Source organism: Trachurus japonicus, chromosome 24, assembly GCF_045865225.1.
Source record: "Trachurus japonicus isolate A0001 chromosome 24, Traja_1.0".
NCBI lineage: Eukaryota > Metazoa > Chordata > Actinopteri > Carangiformes > Carangidae > Trachurus > Trachurus japonicus.
Genome location: NC_140930.1, coordinates 18567769 through 18589529, shown reverse-complemented (window position 1 = coordinate 18589529; position 21761 = coordinate 18567769). Strand labels below are relative to the sequence as shown.

The 21761-nt window shown below is 41.7% G+C and overlaps 1 protein-coding gene across 3 annotated transcripts in view; it reads left to right on the top strand.

Moving 5' to 3' along the window:
* sgk1 (serum/glucocorticoid regulated kinase 1) overlaps positions 1-21463 on the top strand; it is a 35696-nt gene extending 14233 nt beyond the window's left edge. Inside the window, exons 4-14 of one of the 3 annotated variants that reach the window (XM_085770822.1) lie at positions 5216-5431; positions 8322-8385; positions 17073-17148; positions 17338-17413; positions 17580-17768; positions 17947-18078; positions 18863-19099; positions 19207-19302; positions 19446-19601; positions 19709-19798; positions 19917-21463. In XM_085770822.1, the coding sequence (XP_085626948.1) occupies positions 5216-5431; positions 8322-8385; positions 17073-17148; positions 17338-17413; positions 17580-17768; positions 17947-18078; positions 18863-19099; positions 19207-19302; positions 19446-19601; positions 19709-19798; positions 19917-20084 (1500 nt within the window). In that variant the 3' untranslated portion in view covers positions 20085-21463. Of the gene's footprint in view, positions 1-5215; positions 5432-8321; positions 8386-14870; positions 14976-16831; positions 16962-17072; positions 17149-17337; positions 17414-17579; positions 17769-17946; positions 18079-18862; positions 19100-19206; positions 19303-19445; positions 19602-19708; positions 19799-19916 lie in introns of those variants that run through there. The other 2 variants (XM_085770824.1, XM_085770823.1) reach the window with 2 other exon arrangements.
* The last annotated feature ends 298 nt before the right edge of the window (positions 21464-21761 follow it).

Genomic DNA, 21761 nt, shown 5'->3' with positions numbered 1-21761 from the left:
AACCCGGCTAATCCCCTCTTCCATCTTGATGTTCCAGAGCTAAAGCCAAAACTGCGCCACAGAGGCTCAGCAGCACCCTGACTATGCAATGTAACTTGTTTTTTTTTTTTCTCTTTTCTATCCCATTCACATACTCAGCTCTGTTGAAACTGCTTTGTGCACTGAGGTTTTTTAGGCTTATAACACACCCTCGACAGTTGAGCTTAAAGTTGACCTGATCTGCTTCCACCGTGGACAATATGCTTACTCACGGCATTACTGGTGCACAACACCAAGCTACTGTGGTTGTGCTTTGTTACTGACTGTGATACTGCATTCTGTTGTGAAAGACTCAGACTTATAGGTCTTAGTGGTATTCCTATTCCAATGGACATTGGGCTAAAGATGCAGATTTGCAGCATTAAATCCAGTAAAGTATATTAACAAAACCTAATGTAGCAACAAACAAGGGAAACAACCTAACCTAACCTAAGTAAAGAATGTCAAATCAGCTTTATATCTGGCTGTGAAATCAATGTTGATACTAATAACTGATTTGTGTCAAATGAGCTGTTACTCCACCACTTCAGTTCAAGCTGAAATAGCTCAACAACTATTGGATTTTGACATTTTTTACAGACATTCATGTTCCACAAAGGGTGAATTTATTAATGATCCACTGACTTTTCATATAGCATCACTAATATGTTCTCATCTGCAAAGTGTATTTGGTGAATGAGAACCTGAAAGGATCACGTTACTGTTAGCCTTAGCTTAAGTTTGCATTTAGTACTAAGTTACTGATGTTAGCATAACTAATTCCATATGCACCTTTGACGAAAAAAGGATTGACTGGTGATATGAGATGCCAGATATTGGTAGCAGCTTTGTATCCATAGGTGTGAAGTCTTGTTTATCCATTAGGTCAGTGACATACAGAGATCAATTTTTGTTATGCAGGGCAAAACAAAAGTGTTTTCACCATGCAACTTAATAATCAGATCATCTTAACCCTAAGCATCAAAAACAGGATGAGCCTTGTGGGTGAAATACTGTATTTTAGTGATGTTTTTAAAGTCTGTGATCCAATGTTTTCACCTTTGGCCAATTTATTCAAACGGTGCTCACGCTGTGTGAAATGTTTGGGTAGTTATGACTATCAGTGTGACAGGAGGTGAGGTTTAATGTCAAAACAAAGGAGAACGAAACAAATCTCATAATAGCCCCTGCAGAGAGGCTCTGTGCCACATGGATATATTTCTGTTTACAGAGATGAGACAAAAAAAGGAAGAGGGTAAAAAGAAATATGTTAGGAGAAAAACAGAAAAACAGGTGATGGGGTAGCTTCTTCTTTTCAATTCCCAAGAAAACTTGCGTATTGAGTCACCGTGGACGACCATGATTATTAATGTTTAATAGAAAGTCAGGGCTTAGAGACGATTGTCTCATTGCTCCTCAGGATTTAAATTTGAAAAAAGCCTGAGTATGACCCAATAGGATGAAAGTGGCTGCAAACCTGAAAGCAGCTTAGGTCAATATCCCAATCTTAAAATCCCAAATTTACCACTTGGTCCGATTTTCCTGCTCAACAACAATATCCATCTTGTTTCTCAGACGCCCGTTTTCGTTCTTTTTCTCAGTTTGACTCCCCCTCTTTCTCTGTTGTTGAGTCTGAATAGTATTTCTGATGCTTATCTCCCGTGGGGAATAATGTAGCCTACTATTTGTGTTTGTATTCCTGTATCATAGCTCTTTGATTCTCTGCCCTTTGGTTTCTGACTTTACTCCCTTATACTCATTCATTTTAGGACCCATGTTTGCAATCTACTGTATAGGAACAAACGCGGGGTAAAGAAAGAGACAAGAAAGAGAAGTGACCTTGGTGTTAATAAGCAAATCTTATCTCTGACAGAGAATGGGATTGCTTATGTAAGACTAGCTTGCACTCTCATTCTCTCTGTTTATCTTTTTGGTCTTTCAAACATATTTTTCCTTTGTCTCCACATCGCAGTTTGAACCGTATTACCTCATTCCACTTTATTACCCCCCCTCACTAATGCTGTCTTCCCCCTCATTTCATTACTCTTTGATGCTCAGACATACAGTATTTGGGACATCACACATCCTGTTAGAGGTAGAGAAATGCACCAAGGGGAGATAGTGGAGGACAGGAAGGGATAAGGACAAGGCGGAAACGAGGTTACCAGGATACAGGGCCATGCGTAGACTGGCTAAAACCCTGCTGTGAACACAATCTTGAAGATCGTATCGCTTACATAGTAATAACAGACATGTTGTACAGAACTCAACAGCTGTAAACACTAGATCAGTGAAGCTCATAATGATAATTGTGTTTGTTTTTCAAGACTATCAGTTTGGTTGTTACACCAAATGTCCTCCCGTCTTTTCTGTCTCAGTAAGCATTGTTTCTTGTTTTTTTTTCTTTCTTTTTTTTGATGTCATGATTTCTCTGAATGCAAAGTTGCACAGTCACAACTACATGATTGTGGCACATTGAGGGTTAGTAGGTACGTTTTCAGACCATTTCATTGTAAAACTTAAAACCATCATCTTACAGTAGGTTTAGTTGTTACTGTTCAATGTCCAGTGATGTGTTGCCCATTTATCATCTAATCCCTCGGTATCACCACCCATAACTGATATTAGCCTTGTTGTAAAGTCACTGATTAAAACAATATGATCCTGCACAGACAGCAAAGTCACTGTAGTGTTTATGGAGAGGGTTGGGGTTACGCTTAGGACTTTAAGTGAAGATATTGCATAACTTTGTGAGTGACTTAAAATGTTGTTTTTCAAAGATAATCTGTATAAAACACAGGCAAAGACACGGGCAAAGAGGTGAGTGAGGTGGCAACAGAGGAAAGGGGTCATGAATCTGAGTATGTCGTGTGTGATGTTTTTATTTCTTGATTTATGGGGCTGATGTGTATATCCTGGGATTAGTATGGACAAATTTCCCTTATTACATCCTGAGTTTATGACGTGAAGGGACAGATCTTATAGAGGAGGCTTTATGTAACCTAAATAATAGCGGCACCACTGTTGTCTTAAAAGGTCGTAGAACAAAACCAGGTCAGAGGGCAAGGAAAAGGGGTTAATAGGAGCGAGAGTCTGGACACTGGTATTTGTGTGTGTGTGTGTGTGTGTGTGTGTGTGTGTGTGTGTTGTACATCCTGTCCACATATTTTCTTACCCATTTGAAGAATGTGTGGCTCCTTCTCTGGAACAAGGTTCAGTTAGAGGCCATACAATAAAGGATGATAAATTGCATTATAAACATGTACAGCTCAGCCTTTATGGGTCTGTAACATACACATGATGAAATATTGCTTAGATGAAGAATCTTTACAATCCACAATATACACACAGTGATATTGCTGCCCTGTCCTGGACGTCTGTTTGTTTATAATTTGAGGTCACCAATAAATACATAACCAGATATTTGCGTTCAGAAAAGATAAAGGTGTGAATTAGTATGAAAGGCAATGTAAATTGTACATGTACAATTAGTGTGTTGATCATTTGAAATACAAATAAATCACAATTAAGCTAGAACCACTACAACCAAGACTTTTAGAAAAACTTTAGACCATAAAATTCTTATTAGTGTTATTATTATTTTGAATGTACAATTGCTGATTGTAGAGCTGCTATTTTAAATACGGAACTGTTCCTTTAACATTTTACTATAATATGTGTTAATTTAATATGGTAATATTAAAGTTTGACTAAATGACATAGTTAGGTAAGTAAGGTAGACCACATACACACACACACACACACACACACACCCTCTCTGTCTCTCTCTCTGTTGCGACAGAATGCTATCATGTTGTACTTGACACCCTCAGTAATTGTTTGGATCCCCTCTGTCCTTCCAGCACCGGGCTATAATTACAGTCAAGGGAACGACCATTCACGCACAGGGAAAGTTTTTTGCTGAGTTGCAAGTTTGAACTCCAATACACTCTCTCACATACACACACACGTACGCACGCACGCACACACATACACTAGCACACACATTTCTCCATGCCAAGTCGTGGTAATGTAGAGGCCCAGCAGAGCAGCAGTCACTGATAGAGGCCTTGATAAGACTCATTTGAAACGGCTGCAGTCACTGAACCCGTCCGCTCTCTGTGCCAAGGACACCATTTACCTTACGTAACAGCCATTCTGGGTCACTAACACATCCATCTGTGCAACTCACTTCCCTCAAGAACTATGTGCACCTTGACCTTACCTTCCATTGTCACATCATGCATCTAGTATTTCTCTCTCACGCCTTCTGTGTGAATGTGTGTGTGCTTAACGTGTTTTTGTGTTTTCTGCTTGTGATGTAAGTCACATGCTGAAAGACTATAAGGATAGGAGTTTGTGATGAAAATTCTACTCAGTAAAGTGTGTCAATTTTCTGCTGTCACATGAGAAGGGATTACTGCAAAGGCTAAGCCTGACTCACTCACTGCCTCCTGTGCAATGCAGACACAAGTCTCAGATATTTTACTCATGGAGTCCTGTAGCTGCAGTCATGTTATAGCTGATCTCACTCTTGATACATGCTTTATATTACATTTGACCTTTACAACAGTGTTAGCCTTGACCCAGGGCTTACAATACCTACAGTATTTGCTTCCTCTACCACTGTTGTATATTTATAATGTATATATTACTTCTATGCCCTACGTGGCCCGTGTGGCCTAATGTATTTGCTCAAAGTTTATCTCACTATAAAGGAAAAAATGAATAGTATAAGTATAATTTAAAAAAAAAAAAGTTCAAGAATGTGTCTCTTGATTAGTATATAAGTGATTCATGTATATGTAAGAGTTCAGGAATGAGGCTAAGGACTTTGTTAAACATGTGAACCACCATTTTATGAACTAAACAGACCTGTTATCAACTTTGAGACAAGTTTTGACAAGATGTAGGAGGAAGATTATCTAAATAAGTCTAAACCACCAACAACACTAAGCTGAAATCAGATCAGTGCTGTTTTTAAGTAGATGGTTAATGTTGATAAGGTTAAATTCTGTATAAACTCCCACCTAGGGTTTGCATTGGAAGTATGATGCACTGTGGTTTACACTTGTGTGCTTATATTAGTCTGTTTAGATAATAATCATGTGACCTTTTCTCATATGGATTCATTTATTCCATTCATTTGGTTTTAACCAATTTAATGAAAAAAACCCAATCAATCTTATTGTTGCAGGTCAGAAAGTGGAAGATGCTGGCTCGCCATCACGGCGACAGTACAGGCAAGCAGAAAGAAGCAGAGTCAGATGTCCACCTGGGAGGTTGTCAGTCCTGGGGGGTCCACGCGTCGCCCCTCCAGGCCAGCCCAGTCATGCTGGAGTGCTCCATCTGTAGTGGACCCTACATAAGCTACACCCTGGAGGATATCTGGCAGCCACGCCAACGCACACAGGCAAGTTCATTCTGTGTGCAGCTAATTAAATTACAGGTAGCAAACACTCATTTATCACAGTAATCAGTGGTTCACAAAGCAGGGGGACTTCCAGGTGTCCTTCATGAGGTTAGTTCAGGAAATCTCTAGAGAAATTATGGACTGTAAACATCCATTATAACATTGAGTTATATTAAATAGCAGATGTTATTTTCTGGGTTATGTGAGGTAAGCAACCTACAGCAAAAGGTTAAAGGAGTTATTTGTAAGTCTTGCTAATGCTACATAGCCAACATTAGCATTAGAAGATATTCATTTACCAGTATAAATTCTGAATTCAGTATAAAACATATTTCCTTTACACACCAAGAACAAGCAACATGCTAACCAGCTAAATCTGGCGTGGTCGGTCCGTCCCTTCAGTTTTCCGATACCGAGTCACTGTAGCATCTGGTCTGCCATGAAGAAGCAGATCTGCTCAGGAGGCATGTTATAACCTCTACTATTGTAAATACAGCAATGGCACAAGCTTTTGGCAAAACTATAAAGTTAACACTGGCTATGTTGCAAAAATAAAACACAATAACTCCTTTAATTACATAACATCAGTTAGCAGATGACAAAAAAATTAAAGTAAGATGCTGACTCGTTAGATGCTGATGATTTCATAGAATGTCGCTCAATGCGCAAATCATTTTCACCTACAGTTTGGCAAAAGAAAAAACCAAACAAGATTTTCCACATTGGTATAAATAAAATATGATGTCTACTTGCATCTCTTTCTTTTATTTCTTTTGCACATTTTAATAGGCTCAAACCAAGGGAAACATCCCAAAAAATATACCTATTTCTTTGAATGTACAAATTGAAATATTTTAATATTTTACTGTTAATGAGTTTTAACGTATGATTCACACTCAAGCCATACAAGCCTACACCTCTCCTTGACCCTTACAAAGAAACCCAACCCCCCGCCCCCATCTGTCTCTCTTTGCCTCTGCTGGAACAACCCAAACTTTCTGCCTTGTGTTGGAAAAATAAATTCACCATGAAATATTAATGAACAGAAAGCCTAGATTCACCATCACTATGGATGCTACTCCATCGGATCTCTTTACTGAATCAATAAACAACCTGAGGTAAGGGAGAGGGAGGACATGACCGAAGTGAGGCAGAAGGAGGGAAAGGACAAAGGGGTATGAGTGATAAAGAGATTTTGACTGTGGATAAATCTTTATAGTATGAAGGGATATGAAGAGCAAGTTACATATGAATCTATTAGTGAATCTCAGAGGAACAGATTTGATAGATGAGGCCTCTGTCAGCTATTTTAAGACTTACACACAGAGATGAAATGACCAGCATGATAGGCAGGCTGTTGGAGGCAGTGAGTGACTAAACAAACTGATGAGATTGAAACGACTCACACACACCGCACACACATATGCAAACACACACATGCCTCAGCTTGTTTTGTTCTCAGAAAACACCCATGGGAGAACACTGAGAGCTCCAATAAGTTTTCAGAGCCGCCGCGTGGAATAGCAAACTAGGCTAAGACTGTATTTAAGACAGACACTTTGAAAAGTTGCTGACTGACAGCGGGCGTCTCGAAAAAGGCATATCTGACACGACAGCGCAACTTTCATGGGAATGTCCTGAGATGCGAATGCTGCTTGTGCGATGACAGCTGCCAATTATACTGTTACTGTATGCAGAGGGTTAAAGTGGGACAGACATAAGCAGCTGCTCATAAGACGTGTGCGCAATTCGCGTGTGTTTACTTGCATATTTCTGAGACATTTAACCATATGTAGAGCAAGTTTTATAATGAAATGGGGCAAGTCAAACATCAGCTCTAAACATGTAAGATATTTCTACCTAACTACTCTACAGTTTTTAGATTCTTATTTGCACTTGCAATTAATATTATCAGATATTTCAGTCCACTTCAATTAATTTATACCAATGATTTCTCATTACTTTTCAGAATAAGGGTTCACACAATGAGGAACACATAAATACACTTTATTGGTATACTATGAGTATTAGGAGGTAATGAAGCCTCCTAATGATGCCCTGTTTTATCCTTGGCCCAATTACTGATGAAGGTCCAACTAGCATCAAGTCATTTAGAAAGCACAAGCATCATCATGTTATAGAGCAGAGTTTTCTCACCACTTCCCTAAATGATTTAATGCAGTCTCACCCTGGAAACTCATTAAAACACATCACGTGGGAAACCAACTGAAACTGGGTCAGGAACCTGTGGTTTTGGAAAAGCTGATTTAGGATGCTGCTGTTTCCAAAAGGTCACGGCACGTGATGTCACCGTGCGCCAAAACCTTGTGGACTGGAGGCCCAACTCGGCGTCAGAGCTTCCTGAACTAATCGGTGTGAAACTGTTCAAAAGAGCAAAAACAATGATTAGAAGAAACTAGAATATTGTCTTCTCTTCTCAGCTGTTAATCACATAGTGACCTCTCAGATTTGTCTTCAGTAGCTTCAGTTTCCAAACGTCAAGTTGGGAAACACTGGTCTAGATTGTAGCTTACCCTGCCTTTATTTAGCTATTTTTTTTTATTTTTATCTGGGCATTTGAAAGGATGTTATAAGCCTGAGGGCTGAGCTGTTACACAAGATGTGCAACCACTGTCACTATTCACCTGATTAAAAACAAGAAAACTAAACTGGATTTTCAAGGTTGGATGCATAGTAAGACATAGATGCATCAGTCTGTGATTTATGTATGTTTAAATACAGTGTTGTGAGTATTTTGTTTTGTTTTCTACCAGCAGTCATAAATATCTGTATACTGTAGATCGCCAAAGTCTGTCCATTTTTTTTAAATTTACTTTTGTGGTTTGAGTTTGAGTTGTTTTTACTAAGCAATGCCATATTTCTCTTCCAGGCGATGGACCTGTACTACCACAATGAGTCAGACCCAGACAGCTACTGTTGCCCTGGCGACAACAGTAAGTCACCACCAACTAATCCTGTTGTTTTGTATTCCTCCTCTTCCTCCCGTCTCTCCCTTTTTTCCATCCATCTCTCACACCGTGCCTCCGCTGCACAAGCTCTCCGTCCTCTTTTATCTTTCTCCAGCAACTCCCTCAGTCACTGGCGGCTCATTTCTCTTTATTATCTGCAGTTTAGTTTATTTTCACCATCAATCCAAAATGGTCTCCTACCATTCATTCTCTGTCTGTTTTCCTCTTGTTTGTCTTGCTATCCAGACCTGACGGCTGTGGAAGCAAAAAAGATTCAGCCATGTTACCTTACCTCACCACTTGGCCCCTCTAATCCAACCTCTAAACAGGATAATTACTGTTGTCCATAAACCCAGATTACTATTTGTTGCTTTGTGGAAACTGGCAAAACAGTAGTTACAGGCACAATACAAAGGGCCGATCATCATACACACGACACAGTGACCTTTTCTGTTTACAGCTCATCTGCAAGCACTAACATGAACTACTGTATGATTCTTTCTCACCTGTGTACCACTGGGCAGTAGTCCATAATCTCTTTATAGCCGACATAACTGTAAGTGACTGTACTTTAATTTTCCATCATTCTGCCACACATCACAGTCCAATCCAAAGGGCACAGTATGTACGCGTGTGACATTTTGGCAGAAAGCCTATCGACAGTCTTCCCTTTTATATTTGTACTTTTAACTCTGGTGAGAATCTTGCAGACATGAGCTCCTTGTGTGCGTGTGTGACCTCATTTTTTAGGAACAAACTAACTTTTTTTTTTGGCATTTCAGTATTGATGATGTTGGTTTAATTGGCCAAGGTATGGCCAGCTTTAACTTTTAGATACTGTTATTGTTTCTATACTTTAAGAATTACACAGTGGTAATTATAGGCTAATGTGTAAATTATTTATCTGTAAAGTAACTACTTATATGTGAAGTGCAAATATAAAGAGACACTAAGTGGAAATAGTCAAAGTGCTGATGTGTTAGTGGCAGTGCTGCAGGTACCTGCTGTCTATGGGAACATTTCCAAGAAAGAAATGTGACAAGAGCCTGATTTTGATGAAAATGTTTTTCACTGGGAGTAGTCTGGCTGTTAATTATGGGAGTTTTCCGAGAGAAATCCAAGCAATTAGCCGAGCTGGTGACAAGCGGTTCCTGTGGCCTCGGCCAAGATGCTGCTACACCCTGTTGTTCCAAGTTCAGCAATTAGTTACTACAGAAGCACTTTTTAGGTTTGAAGGGTGTCACACATCACAGCCACTTCCAGTGATGTAGTGATGTGATGTGAGTGGTGTGAAGAGCAGCAAAGGGCAATTATAGATCTCATAATAATTATCATAGGTTGTAGGAAGAACAAACAACAAACCAAAGATAGACCTTGATTATGGTTCAGTTCCAAGTCACCAGACTTCACATAGACATCTAAATCCATCAGTTGTACTGAAGTTTCTACTCTCTCACTCTCTTAAGTAGCATCTGCAATGATTTATTGTAGAAACATGACTGACATGTCCAGCCACTCATGTCTTTCAGTCCAGAGGAAAACCTCAAACATTTTGAATGAACTAAAGAGTAATAAGGGCATTTGTTGCAGAATAAAAATCTCCTGCAACAGAGCTGAGATTCAGTGGCTTCTAATGGTTGCAGGACTTCCACTGCAAAATAGTTTCCTTGGGCAAGAGCAAACTAACAATGGTTATATCCAAGGTGCCACTGCCATCTCTAAAAACTCTTTCAGTTCTCATTGTTCACTCCATGACGTTGTTCTTTACTTTTATTTACTTATTTTGTCATTTGATGCCACTGGCAGCACATGTATTGATTGTTACCATGGAGATATTGCTTAGTTGAAAGTGTAGGTCAAGCAGTTAACTTGTTAGGCCGAAAGGGCTGAGTCGGATTTATTTTTGGGATACTGTTTAACTTGGAACAGGCCAATCTGAGGGCAAAGTGAAGACTGGCCCAAGACTTTAAAATATCTTTGTGAAAGCTGCCTTGTGTGCGTCTTTTAAAAAAAGTACAGATTGTCTTATGTAACAAAGCATCTGCTCAGGACACCCTTATTAAACCAAATTAGTATGTTCATCAACTCGCTGCAGTACAACTAATCAGCATTTACACAGGGTTTTTGTGCATTGAAATGCCAACAGGTTTATATAACGTGTGATTACTAAGCCTGCGTGTTTGTGTGTGTGTTCTTTACTCCCTTGTTCTCAGTGACATGAAATACTATCAACAGGCCCTTTTCTAAGGCTGTTATTTACACTTTTCTCACACTATTTATGACACATCACTCACCTGCCCTTTACAGACAAACACACCTACACACAGCACAGGCAGGCACATGCAAATACACATGCGCATACAATACATCACCAGGACGAGCATGCAATTCATAAAGGCACTCCCAAACCGGAGATATTTGACAGCTTAAAGAGGATTTTTTTGACCATGTTCCCATCATACCCTGAAAAATTTCAGCAAAGTGCTTTAAGAGATGGATTTGGGTGTACAGCAAAGGACATAATGCACTCTGTGTTCCTTAAACCTACCTTTGACCATCACATTCATAATTCTAACCTTAATCCGAAACCTAAATCCTCAATCTCAAATAAAAAGCTACTAAAAGCTCAGGATGCACCATAACGTCCTGTCCTTGCAAAGTCTAATAATAGACACATTAAATGCACCCCCCCCCACCAAAAAAAGACTGAAACACACTCTAATGCTTTGTTTTATGGGTTTGTGAGTGCCTTATAATTTCCTCAATGAACTAAGCTTGAGCAAATGGCGGTCACATGACCGTCAGTGGAGGTAGATGAATGGATAAGGAGGCTACTTTTTTGGATATAGCCAAGCAGGCCACACTGGCACACTGACCCTTCACCATATCCACTGGCAAAATAAAAGCCTGGCTGTCCTCTCTGAATAGCCGAGGCCTTTATGTAACAGTGTCATTTGGTTCCTCACCACCGAGGCTCATTCACATTCATCACCAGATCAACTATAGCCACAAACACACTCATCATCCCCGGCACAGACAAACGGACACTACAAGGATGGAGGGAAGGGAGAGTGATGACAGACATGAGCGGACTTAATGGATGGATGTCCTCTGCCGGAGACCGCGTGAATATGGGCATGTGCTGGTCTTTGTGTATGTATGGGTACGCTGTTGTCGGTGGGTGGGCTGAGGGGAGCGCGTGTGCGTGTTTTGTGTTTTATACTACAACGTTAATATCCTGCACCTCAACCCTTCTGATGCTGCAGTGAAACCCTTCCTGTCCTTTCATGAACTAACCCCCGGGGTGTGTGTGTCTGCCTTTGTGTGTGTGTGTGTGTGTGTGTGTGTGTGTGTGTGTGTGTGTGTGTCTGAGCCAATTTGGGCTTTGGCAAAGATGACAGTGCCACAAGAGGGTTACATAATGTACAAGTGTCTCTCTCTCTCTCTCTCACACACACACACACAGACATAGGCAATAAACACACAGCTTGAGTATTGTGGAACCTCCTCTTGTTCGTGGTCCGAGCCTCGAGCAGCCTGTAAATTCAGAAGGGGAAGAAGGCCAGAGAGGAAAAACACTGTGTGCAGCTTTTGTTGGTATTGCTCTCTCTCTCTCTCTCTCTCTCTCTCTCTCTCTCTCTCTCTCTCTCTCTCTCTCTTTCCTCCTCTCTCTCTTTCCTCCTCTCTCCTGATCTTCTCTCAACACCTCTCTCTCATTTCATTCAACTCTGGGCTATGACCACAGATGCAGGCACAAGAACATTGCTTACACTCCTTTGGAGGTAACGTAACAACTTTTATCTTTAAGTTTTATCCACAATTTGTTTTTTTTTTGTCTCTTTAAGCTTAATTTTTCAAGGTCAACACTGTTTTGCACTAATTCACATTTTCCTTACGTCCTTTCCGCTCTCTTTTGAGGAGACACCGTGTGACGTGCAAGGTTTCGCTTGTGATGCTCTCAAGTGCTAATAACAGATGTCTGTTTGTGTCCCACGTGGACTGCTTCTGCGGTGTCGACAGTGAGATACAGTTGATGATAAATGCACACTGAGGGATGGCACTGTATCACTGCAACCTGCGCTTCCTCAAGGAGAAATCTCTTTTTCTAAATAAGTTCTTGGCATTTCGGTGAGGAAGGGGGCGTGTTGGACACCTTGAGGGAACTTGTGTGTGTGCATGTTCTGTCAGTCTCCCTGCAAAGTTTGTTTTGCCCTCTAGCTCTGTGTGTGTGCATGTGTGTGTGTGTGTGTACATGCATCAGGTGGCTGTGGGAGACAGATTAATAATAGATCTGACCTGAGTTAAGGGAGACACAGAGACAGCAGTGAAAAGTGGATGCTATATTTAAAAACTGCAAAGTCATACATGCAGCCACACAATGATTTTCTCCAACAGAAGCCGGGGGGTCAGGAACAAAAGAATACACACACACACAGCCATCTCCCTGACTCCATATAATTTGTGGATAAGCTTAAAGGGATAGTTCAACATTTTGGCAAATTGGCCCATTGCCATAATCGCTATAGTCATAGCAGTAGGTTCATTACCTTTAATTGTAGGTGTAAGCTATTTTCAGTACGGCGGAGCGCAGCAGCTGGCTGCTCAGAGCTACGCTATGGAGGCTAACGGAATTTCTTGGTTTCCCTCATCAAACTCATCAAATTCAACATCCCAAAACTCCACAGCGCTTTTGTAGACAAGTTGTGACCTGCACAACCACCACGCTATGAGATAATGACGGAACGATACGAAACGGAGCCGTTTTCGAGGTAAATACAGGGTAAATACGGAGACTGCTTGCTGAAAAACTGTCCCTGAACGCAACACGCATCAGCGGTTTTGTATGAATTTACCTCGAAAACGGCTCCGTTTCGTATCGTTCCGTCATTATCTCATAGCGTGGTGGTTGTGCAGCTCACAACTTGTCTACAAAAGCGCTGTGGAGTTTTGGGATGTTGAATTTGATGAGTTTGATGAGGGAAACCAAGAAATTCCGTTAGCCTCCATAGCGTAGCTCTGAGCAGCCAGCTGCTGCGCTCCGCCGTACTGAAAATAGCTTACACCTACAATTAAAGGTAATGAACCTACTGCTATGACTATAGCGATTATGGCAATGGGCCAATTTGCCAAAATGTTGAACTATCCCTTTAAATCGCTGCTGTCTTTGTCTTTGTCTCTGCATTTCCACAGTCTAATAACGATTACACACGGAGTAGCTGTCGCACTAAAACATAGCCAACATTTAACGCGCTTGACCTCGATTACCTTTGAATTTGTGATTGCTGGTTTGAAGTGAATTAGACAGACAGGGTGAATCTGACTATGGAAAGTGAGGAAGCAGCAACTGCACCATTATTACCTCTGCTGAGGTAAGCTTCCTCAAGACAACCCCCCCCCCCCTTTAATTTGCTCCTCCTCCTGCTTGGCGGTCACTGGTTGTACTGGGCAGCTGCTCAGCTTTTAGGGTGAATGGGTACGATTGTGCAAGTGGAATCAAGGTATTACTAAAAATGAATGAAACTATCCAGAATAATAATAGGTTTACAAAATATATTGCACCTAAAAACACTGAGCACCCATTCCAATCCAAGCCAACACAGGAGATAATGTTTTCAAAATAGAAAAAATACATAATGAAAATGTTAATAAAAAACACAAACAACAATACAGAAGCAGATTGTGACTAAAATGAATCAAAAAACACTTTTTTTTTTTTTTAAATCATGTCTGCTCAAAATAGTCAAGAGAACATTCCATTGAGAGGCTGGGTTTATATGACCCTATAACTTATTGGTGGCTGCCGACTGTGAACTCTATAAACCTTTTCATTCCCAGCAGCACAGTGGGTGAATGGCCCCTGCTGTGGTGTTAAAAAAAAAGCGATAGATATCTATCGCTCTGTTTTCTTTTTTTTTGCTCTAATGAACATGAAATGATATGTAAAAAAAATTTGGCAACCTGAGTTTTTGCACAGGCAAACCACATTTACAGGTGCAAGACATTTATATTAGTCCAGTATGATATTGTGGCACTGTTGTCTTGTGCATGAACAGCATTTGAGATAAATAAATAAATAAATATATAATTTTTTTTAAAGTTAGAGGCACATAGTCTACAACTAATATTAAGGCTATAATTCATTCAGTTTCATGTGCTTACACTGTCCTGCAAGGGGGAGGGAGGTATGGCTGCAGAAAAATACACAAACAAACGTATCATTAAGTTTTGTTGTTGTTTTAATATTTGAAATAAAACTTCAAATGCAATATTTCCAGTGGCTAAAAAAAAAATTAGGAGCTCAACTCATGAGGAGCATTTGAAGGCAGCATAACCCCCCCGCGCTGAGGAAAAACTCATCCAACCATGCATGAAACACTAAACTGGAAGGAAATAGAGGCGGGATGTCTCCGCCCTCAACAGGGAGGTAAAAAAAATTGCTTGATGAAACTCACCGAGAAGAAGAATGCGATGTAGTTCGATTACCTCTCCGCCGAGGAACCTGTACTACCCTCTCCGTCTGTTGTGAGTCGGGAATTAAAGCATCCCCATGAAAGACAAAACGACCACCTTGACGTGTAAGTAGTCTGTGTTGTATTTGAACGCAACAGCGATGGATCTGTCCAAGAAATCTTTATTCTAATGCTCCTATGGGAAACTAATGAACTAATGGTGTTATTGCGAGACTTAATGGTGTTAGTGCAGTAACCGGCCTATTGTGATATTTATAGATTATTTTGTAAGCATAGCTGTTAACCTACTTTGTGTGTCTGTGGGCTGTTTTTGTGTGTGTGTGTGTGTGTGTGTGGCTGGGAAGACAGAACTGGCAGACATACTTTTTTTTGGAGGGGTGGGGATGGAGGGGGGTGGGGGGCCTCCATCCATTCACCCCCTTAATCCCGTGACCTGGATTTATGATGCTGTTATCTATGGAAATGCTTCGCTGATAGGGGGTCTGTTCTGTTAAAAGTGCCAGAGAAACTTTGGCAGCTCTAGTTCGCAACTTGTTGAACTTGCGGAGCTGCAGGCAGGCGACATGAGAACTCCCTCAGATCTGAAAGGTTTGTTTGTTTCCCCATGGAAACTGAGTCTGCTGCGTGTGTGTGTTTTGTGAGCGAATAGTTTATTTGTGAAGTTTTTCCTATAGAATTTTAAGTTTGCAATCAGCACTTTACCCCCCTTGTACTGTATTACACAGCTGTTTCCCAGCTGTGATTTTTCCATTGAGTGTTGCCACATTTGGGATTTTTAATGTGGATTCCTTCCTTGTTCTAGTCACGGTGAACAATGTCCTATTTCATAGTGGGGTAATATTTTTTTGGCTTTCACAGGTGATATCACCTTACACGTTCTCATTCCACTGGGGGGTGTTGATCAAACTTGAACCAGGTGCCTTACATAACCGTGCCTAACTGAGGCCGGCTGGTGCTCTTGCGTGCCAGCGGCCAAAACACAGCGCAGGGTGGCATTTTCCCCCCACAGAATTTTTCACTTTTTAAACATCACATTGAAGCGTTTTGGGCTTACCCCCGAGAGGTTTAGCTCATAACAGATTGCCGATCTGAGGTTCTCTTCCTCCCCCCTCCCTCTCTCTCTCCCTCTCGAGCTGAATGTACTCGGACTGGAGTTTCTCACTCTGTACTTTTCCACTACCGGCGGCTTTTCTTGGCATCTGGCCTCCCTCGGCTCAGGCTCTCCCTCTCGTCTTTTGTATAACCTGCGTCATTCCCGACCGTTTTAATTGAGACACAGCCAAACAGTTAAGCTGATAGGCCTAGTTCGGAGACTATCAGATTATTTGTACAGGAGCCTACTTGCAGAGGGGGGTAGGCTGTGGAGTTTGGATACACTGACTGTCTGTGACAAAAAAAATTTTATCAGCAGCCTGGAGAATAATGTAGAGTCACAGCAACTATCTTGAGCAGTTTTACCTACTGCACATTTATTCTGTATCCATGGAACATTAAGTGGCACCATTATGCTACTTAATGGACATCTGCACATCTGGGTGTCATTATCCTCTAAGATTTGTTTCTGCAGCTGGAAATATACTGCGACAATTTCAGACTGTGTGACACATGGGGCATTAGGCAAAGTTGCTATGGTGTTGCACAAACATATGTGCAAATAGTACAAGTCGGGCTTGTGGTAAAGGACTCTTTTTTTCCTCTGTTGTTTTTGACGCAAGCACATCTTGAGGCGCGGCCGTGACGCGCAGGGAGCGCAACGGCTTCTGATTGGTCGAGAACGAGATCGATCATCCTCTGATGGCCCATTTTACCAGAGTGAAATGCTTGCAGGGGTTCACGCCCACTGAGGGGGAGGTTGGAGGGGGGAGTGGGAAAAAAGGGGCGGCTCCGCCCTCCTCCTCCTCCTCCTCTTCCTCCTCCTCCTCCTGGCCTGTTATAAAACAAGAGCCTAAAGCAAGTTAGTTGTATTTTGGCTTTGTCCAGCTGATGAGTGCGGTGTCTGTCCAACTCATCACATCATGACGATCAAAACAGAAACAGAGAAGCCTGTCCTGACCTACTCGAAATCTAGAGGACTAGTAGCTTTAGTCACCGGTACGGAGTCATAACTGGATATTTGACGCTGATTCTTTACTGCTTGGATGTACAACTTTTTGCTTTTTATTTAAAAATCTAAATATTCCCTTTTTCTCCCTTGCCTTGCAGCTTTTATGAAACAGAGGAGGATGGGTCTGAACGACTTCATTCAGCGGCTTGCCACAAACTCCTACGCCTGCAAGCAGTGAGTACCATCTGACTCATGTTATTGTTCTGCATTTGCCAGAGGACAAAACACAAGCAGAAATGCCAGTTACTTGCCCTCTGGAGAAACTTTGCGACTTCATGTGACTTAATTCAATTTTTGAAATGAGGCTCTTTATCATGCTTTCCTTTTAGATGAGCTCATTTTTATGTTTCTTTGTTTTTTCAGTCCTGAGGTTCAGTCTATTCTGAACCTAAGCCCTCCTCAGGAAGCTGAACTCATGAATGCAAACCCCTCTCCCCCTGTAAGTATATTTGAATTAAACAGTGAATTGTGTGCTTCTTCCTCTGTTTACACTTGACACATGCAGGGATGCACTCATTTCCTCTTTTATGTTTACCATACATTTGGGAGTTGGTTTATAGCCCTAACACTCTCCATCCTCTTCTCCCTTGGTCCCCCTCCTGCAGCCCAGTCCATCCCAACAGATCAACCTCGGTCCATCTTCCAACCCTTCAGCCAAACCCAGCGACTTTCACTTCCTCAAAGTGATTGGCAAAGGCAGCTTTGGGAAGGTCCTGCTGGCACGCCACCGCACAGATGACCAGTTCTACGCAGTCAAAGTCTTACAGAAAAAGGCCATTCTCAAGAAGAAGGAGGTAAATGCACTCTCTCTCACACACACACACACACACACACACACACACACACACACACACACACACACACACACACACACAGGCGCTCAACTAGTAAACACACACTCAGACAAACTCATAGCACAAAAAAAGTCTGTTCTCACCAACATGTCTAACCCAAGCTCTTTGTGTAACTCAGGAGAAACACATCATGTCAGAGAGGAATGTGCTGCTAAAGAATGTCAAGCACCCGTTCTTAGTGGGCCTGCACTATTCTTTCCAAACGGCAGACAAACTCTATTTCATCCTGGACTACATCAACGGAGGCGAGGTGAGTCACTTACTGAACTGCTGCTGCCTTTAAAGAATGAGGATAAAAGAGGAGAAGCTGAGCTATTTAAGGAAGGAGCTGATTGAACCAGGAAAAGGATGGTGGATGTAGCTGAAAGAGAAAGGGGAAGAGAGATAGAGGCCCCCAACCTGTAAATTCAGAATAATCAGACATGAAGATGAGACAGAGACAGACAGGAGGGGATATCCTGTCATGAGAAGCAGAACAGAGACTGTTGTTCTCTGTCTTTTTTTTCTTCTTTTTTTTTAGTCTCTCTTTCACTTAAGGAAACACCTCTCAGGAAATAGTGGGGTGGGTTGGGACAGCGGGAGAGACTCGGGGGGCCAAAATTAGCAGCGCCATTCAGACTCAGTGTGTGTCTAATCGAGCTAATTTCCTGTGATTGTTGGACGAGCAAAGACATTGCTGATTAAATATGGGCCTTATCAGGAAACAGGACACATTTACTCTCCTTCTCCCCTTTCTCTTTTCTTCCCCTCTATTTTTTTCTCTCCATAACTGGTCTCTCGCTCCAAATTTGGCCCTCATGTCATCTGTCCTCCCCTGTCGAACTTTTTAAGCCGTCACCTTCCTGCCTCTTTATTTCCTGCCAGTCAGTTTCCGTTCTGTCTCTGTACCCTTTATTATCGGGCTTTCTTGTACTCATTTCCTATCTCGGTGCATGTCTTTCAGAGCCTCCCTCTAGATTAACCATGATTAAAAAATATACATGTATGAATAACCTTTACTCTCCTGTTTCCTCTTTTTTTTTCTTTCTCTCTAGTTGTTCTACCACCTACAGAGAGAGCGCTGCTTCCTTGAGCCCAGAGCCAGGTTCTATGCTGCAGAGATCGCCAGCGCTCTGGGATACCTCCACTCCCTCAACATTGTCTACAGAGACCTGAAGCCAGAGAACATCCTGTTGGACTCCCAGGGACACATCATCCTCACAGATTTTGGCCTGTGCAAAGAGAACATCGAACCCAACGGGACCACGTCGACCTTCTGCGGTACGCCAGAGGTAAGGATGAACTCTTCAGTTATGCTGACCCCCTGCTGTTCAGGTGTTTTGACAGTTCTCTGGAACATTCAGTATTTGACTCTTACCACTTCTCCCTGTCTTCACAGTATTTAGCTCCTGAGGTGCTACACAAGCAGCCGTATGACAGGACAGTAGACTGGTGGTGTTTAGGAGCTGTTCTCTACGAAATGCTCTACGGCCTGGTGAGTAACATTCACAGTCATTTGGCAACATTTTTGTCCCGTTTGTTATTGGCTCAGGAATTTGTGCGTGATTTGAAGTGATGTAATCAGTGTTGGTCATGTGGATTCCTCGATCCTAATCATTTCCTTTTGTCCCTCCTCAGCCTCCGTTCTACAGCCGTAACACAGCGGAGATGTATGACAACATCCTGAACAAGCCACTGCAGCTGAAACCCAACATTTCCAACGCAGCCCGACACTTGCTGGAGGGCCTTCTGCAGAAGGACCGGACCAAGAGGCTGGGCTGCACAGAAGACTTTGTAAGTGTTTATTATATTATTCTTATGAGATATTCCTATATGTTTGTTTACACATATTCTCTGCCTATGCCCATCCTTTAATTGTTTGTTACTCCGGTCTTTTCCAGATTGAAATCAAGAACCACGTATTCTTCTCCCCTATCAACTGGGATGACCTCAATGCTAAGAAGATCACCCCTCCCTTCAACCCCAACGTGGTATGTTCCATTTTAATACTCCAATAAGTGCTGCTTCTCTACGTTTGTGGCTTCGTATTTCTACAGCCAGACTAATCCCCTGTTGTCTCCCTTCTCCATTTCCCCTTCCCGCCTCCAGACAGGACCCAATGACCTGCGGCACTTTGATCCAGAGTTCACAGATGAGCCGGTGCCCAGCTCCATTGGCTGCTCCCCAGACAGCGCACTTGTCACAGCCAGCATCAAAGAGGCAGCTGAGGCCTTTGTGGGCTTCTCCTACGCCCCTTCTATGGACTCCTACCTATAGGATTTAAAGTCGGACATTCAATGGACACGAGTTTAGACTTACAGGACATGAACTGTGGCATGTCCATGGATCTGCATCTTGACCCCACCCTACGTTTCCCATCAGGATGATGGATATTTTTGAACCAACCCTCTGCAACAACTCCGCATCTACAAAAGTTTATACATGTGCACTTTCCACAATCTCTCCAACTCTTGAATGCATTGAAGACGACTTGCTACAAGAAGATGCCTGACGTTTAAAAGGACTTACTGGGGTTACAATCCTCCATGTTACCATTATTTACCAACGCACAAATTCTTCAACCTTCCGCAGCCGACACAAACCAGATCCCTCTTCAGCCCTCGATTGCTCATCTTAAACCTGATAGTGGAGGTCCTTTGCACATAGCTCAGGCAGCTTAAAAGCCCCCTCCTCACCTCCTTCGACCCTAAAGCCACAACTGACAAGCACACATACACCAACTTCCACCTTTTCTCAAAAGAGGAAGGCTGGGCCGTTTAGTACCAGCCCTGAAAAAGGAATTCCATCTTCATCTATGTAGCGAAACATCTTCTCCCTTTTGAGATTCTGTCTAACCACCCATGGGAACCTGGCTGTTGCGTTGAGTAGCTCGGAGATGACATTCATTTTGGTGCTTTAGTTTCTTCTCATTTCCTTTCTGTGTGTTTGAAAAGGGAGACATTTGAAGCTGAATGTTACAGAGGGGGACATTTCTATTTCTCTCAAAGGTGCCTTTATTTTTCTCTTCTCTCCATCAGAGCTCACCTCCTTTGGGTTTGTTTGTGTCAAACTTTAATGTCACAGTTTCACCCATTGTTTTTATTATTATTATTATTATTATTATTATTATTATTTTTGAAAGTCATCAGAGAGGAAAGATGTAGCACTAAATTTTACACACCTCCTCTCTCTGTAACACGTGAGATGTAGGAACTGTTTCATATCTTCATTTGCACATAAAACAATAACGGTGACAGAGGGAGAAAGAGAGAGCACTGCTGCTGCTAGGTGAGAAAGACAGTAACGCGTTCAGAGGTGTTTGTATGGTTCTGCTTGCCAACTGTGTCCCCCTCATATAGTCTTCCATTCGCCTCACAATAATGTAACGGCGGCCTGCAGCCGGGCTGACTACATCGAAACTGAACATTCCATTTTAATATTGCTGTAATGCAGTTTGATGGTATTTAAGTTTGTTTGTATATTTGGAGTTATGTGTACTAGTTTTAATGTATATTGAACAAAAAACGACTTAAGGTATGCTTAAATATGTATATGTAACAATTCATGTTAAATGTACTGTAAATTGTAAAATTGTTTAAGATTTATGTGACCATGTTCGGTTTGCAATAAAAGTTTAACTTTATTACACCCTAAAACCTGGTGAAGGCTTCATTTCATTGATTTTCTATGAGTCTGAAATATGAGGATTAATCTTTCAACATTGGCAGCGAATATCCGGTGTCTGCAGAAAATATGCACATGAAAGCTTTTTTCAAAGTTAGAGAGTAAATTAAAACATGTAAGGAGATTAAATTATAAACATTGACCAGTGATGGTTGGAAGAGGCCTGAGCTACTGACCTCTGCCAAACGTCCCACATTATCGAATGGACTTTAACCAACCGTCATGCGTCAGCAGCCTTACACAACAATGACTGTGACGTCCAAGTGTGTG